Consider the following 8,755-nt stretch of genomic DNA (forward strand, 5'->3'; position numbering starts at 1 on the left):
ATACGGAGTGTCTTCTTTTCTATGACTTGATCTGATATACTTGGAGAATAAGTCATACTCAGTTTACTCATGATGGGCTGGTTAAGTCAGCTCAGGTCAAATACAAAACACCAGCAGGCCCCCGTCCCTCCACTTCACACGAGGCGGGGCACGCTTGGCTTTGAAAACATCAGCCTTTCATGCAAAGAATATGGCAGATGGAATTAGAACGTTAACGAGTGGCCTTAATCAGAATGGCCACTACTCTTTATACTATTATAGCAAGCTTCTTTATTTTATATATGATTAGTGATTAATTATATTGGTAACATAACAAGTTAGTGAAAAAATGTTGGTACATTATGAAAAAGTAGTCTGTTTCTATGTAGGCAATGAGACTTTAATAAAAAGCGATATATATTATATGTATATATAAAGTCCTTAGAATTCCCAATTTTTGTAACAATTTCTATGTATCATCAGCCAGTATCACATGTTTGAAATGGTCTAAGGTACAGACTAAGACGTGCAAGATGTACTTTAAGGAGTACAAGATACAGAGCTGTGCAAAAGTCCTTAAGTCATCTCTCATTTCTTTAAATTTTGCCTCAAAGTAAGAAGCAAGACCCATTTTAAGACCCTTTCACAAGAATTTCCTTTTGTGTCAGTTTATTTTTTTTATTAACAAATTTAACACCAACCCACAAATCGTTCAACCATTAAAAAAAGACACCCAGGTGAAGGGATGAGCGACCATTAAGAGACAACTTAAAAAAGAAATATGAAATAATTAGGTCCGACTTGAGACTTTTGCATGGTGCTATGCAGCGGTTTCATGTCACCTGGAAATAAAAATGAAAAAACACAAACTCTGAATTTCAAATACCATACTAATACATATTGTTTTTATTTGTTTAAGAAAACACTTGTGACTCTCAGCTGATTTCAAGTAAACAGGATGAACATGTCTGTATCATGATCCTCCTCTTCAGTTTCTCCACATTACATGGTCTCTCATCCTGTAACAGAAAGCATACAGTATGTGTTATGATTTTGACATCTAGAATTTAAATAGCATATTAACACAGTTTGTTGCTGTTTGATGTCTTATACTTCAGAGCTTTCAGCGCCCAACTACAGAATGAGTCATTTCAGTATTTCTTTGAAACTGAAAAAAAATGGTTAATTATTCTTAGACTTACAAGTTTTCAGACTTTCCTGATCTAGTGGAGCTGAACTCAGTTCCAGCTGGTTGAGTCAGAATATGAAGAGTGGAGAATGTTTTCGAACCAACAAAAAAACTATAAATGCAAACCAGAAATATCTCTGTTGATGCATTAGAAAGTCAAACACTGAGCCAGCTGTCATTTCACCTGATCAGATATCAGCGTACACTTCTTCTGCAGTTGTCACTGGTGGCCGCATATTTCTTTTTGACCTCTTGGACACAAAAGTCTGAATGATAGACAAAAAAAGGCTGCCATTGGTGACTGATGACGCTTCAAATATACAAATACGTGTGGCTTTGAGCTCATCACAGTGGGAAAAAGGTACCTGAGACTGAGTAGCGGGCTCCTTCACCTGTCCACCTGGGACACACTCACCTGAAGACAGAAAGATGCAGACGGAGGGGAGTTTCTGTTTTTTGTTTTTTATTGCTCATGTGTCGTCTTGTGTCACAAAAAGCTATTGAAAATGTGACTCGTGCAAAACTCCAGATTCATACTTAAGGGAATGTTGATCAAAAGGAAAAAGCTCAATAAAATTAAAGAAAATTATTTAAATGAAAAATTCTGAATACATAAGCTATGTAAAATACAAAATATAAAGATATATATCCCCATAAACGTAGCTGTAAAATCATCATCAATTATGGCAACATGATATAGCCTAAAACATATCGATCAAAATGATTTAGTTTCATAAGATGAACTACAGCTGATACTAAGAGTTCAAGAGAAGACAAAGATCATTTTACGTCCTCAGAGAATGACTGTGTACCGCTGTGCTGGTTGATGATGATGGCATCATTATTCATTCCATGTTTTCTGACCAATGTTTTAAACTGGTTCAGCACAGGAGGATCCACATCCTTAGTTCGACCTGAGAAGAAGTTGGTGATATCTTTTCTTAGATATGAACATGTTATTTTTTCTATCAATTCTGGAGTGACATAAACAGAAAATATCAAATTTGCTCCATGTCCTATGTAATCAGTGTAGTTTGTGATAAAGTTGCATTATCCAGGTGACCTTCTTGTTCAACTTTCTATTTAAATGGTTTTGATTCTTAGCTTTTTTTTGGTTTCAATGCCTTTGTTTTAATTCTTAACGTTTTCCTATATCACTGCTGCATAAAAAGAGATAATTTCATCATAGAGCTGAAATAATTCAAATAGTATGTATTTGTCAGATTTACCTCACCTCAAGTTAATTTGAAGCTCCTGAGCATTAATGATAATAATTGACCAGCTTAATACGGACCACTAAAACTTGTTTCATATAAACCTTTAAAAGTATTTTCACACACAGATTTTGTCTAATATAGTTTATATTAAAATCAACAATGGACAAAAACTCCTCAGCTTGAAAATGACTGAAGCCATGGTCTCTTATGTTGATACAGTCATTTGACTTTTGTTTTAAGACAATTATCTGATCATTTCACTTTATCTCCTGAGCTCTTTGCTATTTTTCTTTCCACTGGTCAGTTACAGCACCTCAAATGTAAGGCCAAAAACGGTCATGGCATTCAAGTTACTGAGGATTTTCAACTGGAACCAATTATGATGCCACAGCAATCGAGCACACTAAAGCTGCCTCAATTTTAAGACAAATTAAGACAATATATTATGTTGGCCACTGTTGTATATTTATTACAAATACAGCCAGGCCCAAGAAAAGGAGCTTCAAGGCGGGAGGATTAAATTAACCCACATAGTTGATGTATTGAAGACGCAATGGATTTATTTAAGAGTTCACTCACTATAAAGCTTGACTGTGGTTGTTTTATTTCCGGAAGGTTTCTCTGTGCTCAACTGCAATATCATAGCATAGTCATCATAGTTGGTATGAACCACAGAGGAATCAACATCGGCTCCAAACCCTGCAGAGAGGAATTTCATATTAAGATAGGAGAAACCTTTTTTTATATGACATGTAAGACATGAAAAGGACGTACAAGAGGGAATGCTGAAACAACATACTCGCAACGTGGTGGAAAAATCGTCCTGGAAAGTTTGTAGAACTATAATCTGTGGAGGTCTCCCGACAGGAGCCATTCCTGCAAGCAAACCCACCAAAACACACAAACACATCAGCGCTTTTATTTTTGGTTTTAACATGATTTTAAATGTGTGTCCAGCAACAAACATGCAAATCTGACCCAAAGGTGAAAGCTGTCATTGTGAAATTTCGCTCAGACGGGACATTCTTCAGGTCCAGTGCGACAATGACAGGGTTTCCACTCTTGCGTTGCATGTAGTAGGGGCAGGTAGAGACCACCGCCACTTCATACCACCTCCCCATAAACTGCAGGGAACTCACACATATTTAGTGCACATCAGAACATCTGAATGTGGGTTGATGTGAAACCAAGACGGCAACAATCTACAGAGATTTGGGAGAAACTCCAACTATAATTTTTTTACAACAAGAAAACATAAAGTTTGCACAGAGGAGCTGCAAAAATGAGATTGTAGTGACAAAAATATCTGAATAAACGTAATTTGCCCAATGAAAAACATTTATTTAAAGGAAAAACTGACAGTCTTTGTTATGAATAGGTTATTTTACAATTCCAACAACAGACCATTTTAAACCACGAACACTTGTAAGACATGTATCACAGTGACTCACCTGCTTCAAGTCAAACTTCTCCTGTGTGAGTGTTGGACTTTTTTCCATCACAGGGGCCGCCTGGGGGGTCCAGGCCGACACCAGGCCCAGCAGAGGCACCAGACAGACCGCTCTCAGCATCCTTAGGGATCCTCTGTCTCTAAGATTGGGGCTTCTGCCCATTACCACTAGTCCCAAATTTCTGGGTTAAAGTGACACCCTTTGTCTATGTTGGTTTTGTGAATTCCCACCCACAACATTTGAGAAATACTCAACTGAGAGAGCAAAGTTCTGAGGATCTCTATCTTTTCCTTTGTGTCTATCCAGAGGAACGTGTTTGTTGTGTCAAGTAATCAGACATAAATCGCTGGACTTCAGAATTGGGCTGATCAATACAGGTTTTTACAGTTGTTTAGTGAGGGAAAAGCAGCTTTCGATACAACCAAACATGATCATTCTACATGAGAGTTGCCTTAATCTAAATTTCTCTTTGTATTAGGCTTTATATTAGGTTGCATAGCTTTGAAATCAGCAATCACTGATTCCTCCTTGTGTTCATTCTGGAATCTGGGTCGGATTAGCACAAAAAACTCTGTTCTTCTATTCTGTTACTTTTACACCACTTCAAGTGTGCAAAACAAACACAAACACATGTTACAGCTATAGACTGTTAACATAAATACATTTCCAGTCTGGAGGTTTATTGAACTGTCAACACAACACAACAAATCATTTTCAGATTGAATACAGTAATATGGGAACTACGGATAACACCATTTTCTTCACTTCAGTAAAACATTAACTCTGTGTAGAAAAATATTACATAAAAGCACTGAAGTATCTGCAGCAAATTTTATTTTCAAGAGAACAAACGTGATCACACAGATTGGCAAATTTCAGAAAATGTCTCCCTTTTATTGTGTGGAAACTGGGGAATTTTCATATCATTTACATCTCAAAGAAGTGTGGAATCCCATCCTTAAAATGTACATGAACATGTGGACAAATTTCTTTTTGTTTATTTAACAATGTCAACATAGAGGAAAGATGGAAAAGAAAAAAATACATGTAAAACTGCATAGATAGAACTTAATGTAAAAATTCCATCAGCAATATTTGATACTTATGATCTTTGTAGTTCTTTTGGTAACTTCATAATAAATGCTGAGAGCCGAAGCAGCATATCAGGGCTCCTTCTTCACAACCAAAGCAGGAAACCTACAAGGAGAAAAAGAGATCCATTTACACTGGAGATTAGTTGGGAAGAGGTCATTCACACATATTTACAATGAACTCCTCGGATTTTCATGTTTCAAAAAAAAGAAAATCAGTTCACCTAAGGTCCAGATCCTGTTGGTGGACAGTTATCTGTTGACAAGAAAACATACAAATAAGAACTGGCAAACTACTGGCACATTATCTGCAGGTACAAACTGTATGCATACTATACGCTTCGTATTTTCAAATGGGTTTTCTCTCCCTTTTTCACCTGCAGGAGGGGGAGTCACAATGGACTCTCTGGGGAAACCACGGGACAAAGCAAAGGCTTTAAACTTCTGCAGGACGTCAATCCGAACTCTCAGAGAGCGACCTGCAGACAGAACACTGATGAACTACACTCTCTCTGCAGCGGACCCCAAACGAGGAGCTCATGGGTTTAGATGCAGATTTGAACATTTCACGCAGCCTGTCCGTTTGTGTGTCTCACCATAAAGTGCCACCTGTGTGTACTCTCTGTTAAAAACCTTGTGCTTGAGAACTAGAGCATAGTCAGTGTAGTTTGTGTCCACCACTGTAATATCCTTCACCATGTTGTTGCCTGAAGAAAATAAGACAACAGAGACGTGAATCACAATCACCTCTTGGATTTGATGATTCAAATTATTACTACAAATACTTCAATTATTACAAATGATAAGGCTGAATAACCAAAAAACTGAATATCAATTACACTGAGTCTATATTTGATAGAATTAGTTGAGGTTAACCATATTAAACTGGATAAACCATATTATACATACACACACACATATATATAAAAAGATGACCTTGTGTTACATGTGTTTCTTTATTGGCTCACTGTGATTATTTGCTCATAAACCTGTCAAACCTGAATTGAAAACTAAACTCTCTGTTAGCACCAGTAGCAGTCAAATGTTTGTATTGGTTTGGAAGAAGTCTCAAAATTGATCAAACACCCTTCTACTTTTGTCACGATAAAACCTTTAAAGACTCACGTGTGCTAAAGTAGGTGAACTGTCCAGCCACATTGGTCTTGTCATACTGGTACATTTTAATCAGACAGCCTGCAGGTCTGAAGCACACAGACAAAACGATGCAATCAGTGTGTACCCTCTCCAAACCTGTTCGTTCATCTTTCTCCTCATCTCTCACTGGCACAGTTAGCTCTGCGGTTATTCATTTACTCAAACATGCGCTTCACTCTATGTGCCTGTTTGTTTCACAGTGTGATCCTGAGTGCCACCCTATCACACGCAGACTTACGAGGCTTCCCACATGGTGAGGTTGACGTTGCCATTGGGCAGTGGTGTAATGATGCCCATCGAGGCCTTCAGTTTGTCTCGGTAGCGAGCAAAACCTGGAGGGTCATAGGCCATGCCCACACGGTACCATTTTCCTGCAAACTAAACACACACACGCACACAAAACATGCATTTTGTTCATATATATTTTTCATTGCCTGATTAATAGAACATTTAATTTCAAATATATATAGTAAACACTTTTTGGTGGTGTTTCCTAATTCATAGATATCCAAAACCCTGAGTAAAAACCTTTGAATCTATTATATCAACAAACTTTGACAAATATTTCACCTGGCTTTATCCACCGCTCAGATTTCTGATACGTTTCAGAAAAACTTACTGAAAATTACTGTCTTTATGTATTTATAAGTAATCAAGTGTGCATTGGGTGAAAATATGCCTACATTCAACTGTAGGTTCTCAACTCGCAATCTGTTGGGCACAGGCCACATGATTTCTCAGAATCTGAGGCCCACTGGACAATATAAACAGTTACAAAAAACAACGGTGGACTGTATTGGACAGAGTAAACAGTTTTTATGGGATAGTTTTAGTTGCAAATTTGGTACATTATGAGTATTTTAGGAAGCAAGGTGGTGCCTGTGGGACTGACTCAAAATAAACTACGGGACCAAAGACATTTATCATTTGATATGACACAACCCCCAGTGTACCCAACTGTAAATACTGTTGTAAACCATAGTATTCACTTTTAAATGGCATCCACACATAGTTGATTTAAATATGCTAGAACAGATTCCTAAAAAAAGACAATAGCTCCAACCATGCTTCTTAGGGACTCCTTTTACCACTATTATAAGTTTGTAGACTTAGTAGAAAATAACAGTAATCGAAAACTCTCAGAAAATTGGCTGGTAAGTGACCTTCTGACAGACGCGAGACAATCTCATCATGGTTACCTGTCAATCAGTAAACAAAAGGTATTTCTTTCTTATGCCATATCTACAACAGGAAATGCCACTCCGACCTCCCTCAAACTCATCTGTGTGATGGAGCCAGGAAAATAATGATTTATATTTTTAATTATCTGATTAATTGATCAGTTTGCTTTGGCTCACTAATAGAGTAGCTGTTCCAAAACTTTGCAAAGCACAGTTTGTCCCCCACTGATAGTGCCACCTGATAAACAATAAGTAAGGAACACATTAATGAAATCCCTTTTACCTTTTGCAGGCTGAAATCTCTCTGTGGCTTCACATCTGCATGTATCATCATCACGCACATCATCACCATGGCAACAGACGTCCTCATAGCTGCAGAGAAACAAAGTTAACGTGCTAAAAGGTTTAGACAGGACTTCTGACCTGTGCCTAAAGTGAACTGTACAAATTCAGTGGACAGAGTGGCAAACCCTGTGGTAATATTTGCTTTTACTGATGATCCACCCACTTGGTTGTCAGCCAATCATAGCGAAGGATTTGCAAACAGAGGCCAAGTGTTGGAGATGTGTGGTTTCAAAAAATCCCAGACTTCTCAGGAATACCGTAAGTCATGCTTGTGGTTTGCTTGGATCAGCTGAGATTGAAGTGCTGTCATCACAAGTTAAGACTCTCATGATTTCACATCAGGAGGAATAAACCACAGGGGATCAGCAACTTCTGCAACTAGGCTCTGATCCCCAAGTTTTATCTTTGAACCGACTAACAAAGACCTCTGACAAAACAGTGACAATCAGTGTCTCCTTCTTCTTCTTCTTCTTCTTAAAAAAAAAAAAAAATGTGATCACTCCTGCCTTAAACCAAAGCTTGGGCATAAAAGGACAAGTTTGCTATTCAGAATTATCACTTGGCTGTCACATGTTTTTTAAAAAGCTGAGTTTCATAGATTCATTATGACACTTTAAACCCTTTAAAAAATCCCACTTCACTTTTCTGTAAGTGCGTTTTCTTGCGAAACATGAGTCATTTTCTCCAACTGAAAGTGGGAAAACAAAGACATAAAACAAACTTGATCAATTAAAGCTAAACTATGTACATATAAATGGAATAGAGCTGTGACTTAATTGGATGCTGAACAGTGTAAATGATAAATGTAGGGATAAGGGTATGGATGGCTGCACGGTGGTGTGGTGGTTAGCGCCGTCACCTCACAGCAAGAGGGTTCCAGGTTTGATCCCCACCTGGGGCCTTTCTGTGTGGCGTTTGCATGTTCTCCCCATGTATGCGTGGGTTCCCTCCAGGTACTCTGACTTCCTCCCACCATCCAAAAACATGCATGTTAGGTTAATTAGTGACTCTAAAATTCTCCTTAGGAGTGAGTGTGAGCTTGTTTGTCTCTGTATGGCCCTGTGATGGACTGGCGAGTACCCCACCTCTCACCCAATGACTGCTGGGATTGGCTCCAGCCCCCCCCACGACCCACCTCACAGGTACG

General features: G+C 38.2%; 2 protein-coding genes across 2 annotated transcripts; both read right to left on the reverse strand.

Annotated features, from left to right (window-relative positions):
• Positions 1–2,956: 2,956 nt before the first annotated feature.
• On the reverse strand, positions 2,957–3,998 carry LOC140277515 (protein AMBP-like). The gene is made up of 4 exons (XM_072372583.1): positions 3,837–3,998; positions 3,364–3,509; positions 3,185–3,261; positions 2,957–3,084 (listed from the first exon to the last, which is right to left on the reverse strand). Exons 1-4 carry the CDS (start codon positions 3,996–3,998, stop codon positions 2,957–2,959), a joined length of 513 nt encoding a protein of 170 aa, XP_072228684.1.
• Positions 3,999–4,495: 497 nt separating this feature from the next.
• ptgdsa (prostaglandin D2 synthase a) lies at positions 4,496–7,732 on the reverse strand. Its single transcript, XM_072372081.1, has 7 exons — positions 7,547–7,732; positions 6,321–6,460; positions 6,053–6,129; positions 5,524–5,634; positions 5,305–5,406; positions 5,152–5,183; positions 4,496–5,033 (listed from the first exon to the last, which is right to left on the reverse strand). Exons 1-6 carry the CDS (start codon positions 7,631–7,633, stop codon positions 5,152–5,154), a joined length of 549 nt encoding a protein of 182 aa, XP_072228182.1. The 5' UTR covers positions 7,634–7,732; the 3' UTR covers positions 4,496–5,033.
• Between the last annotated feature and the right edge of the window lie 1,023 nt (positions 7,733–8,755).

This window comes from Leuresthes tenuis, unplaced genomic scaffold, assembly GCF_036924035.1.
Source record: "Leuresthes tenuis unplaced genomic scaffold, fLeuTen1.0.hap1 SCAF_19, whole genome shotgun sequence".
NCBI classification, from domain to species: Eukaryota; Metazoa; Chordata; class Actinopteri; order Atheriniformes; family Atherinopsidae; genus Leuresthes; species Leuresthes tenuis.

Excerpts from the sequence above, each read along its gene's own strand:
- LOC140277515 (XM_072372583.1), bottom strand. The coding sequence starts at position 3,998 with ATGGGCAGAAGCCCCAATCTTAGAGACAGAGGATCCCTAAGGATGCTG. Across the intron at positions 3,510-3,836 it reads AGAAGTTTGACTTGAAGCAG|TTTATGGGGAGGTGGTATGA; the intron begins GTGAGTCACTGT and ends AGTTCCCTGCAG. Across the intron at positions 3,085-3,184 it reads ATTTTTCCACCACGTTGCGA|GGTTTGGAGCCGATGTTGAT; the intron begins GTATGTTGTTTC and ends TCCTCTCTGCAG.
- ptgdsa (XM_072372081.1), bottom strand. The coding sequence starts at position 7,633 with ATGAGGACGTCTGTTGCCATGGTGATGATGTGCGTGATGATGATACAT. Across the intron at positions 6,461-7,546 it reads GAGATTTCAGCCTGCAAAAG|TTTGCAGGAAAATGGTACCG; the intron begins GTAAAAGGGATT and ends GTGTGTGTTTAG. Across the intron at positions 6,130-6,320 it reads CTCACCATGTGGGAAGCCTC|ACCTGCAGGCTGTCTGATTA; the intron begins GTAAGTCTGCGT and ends TGTGTGCTTCAG.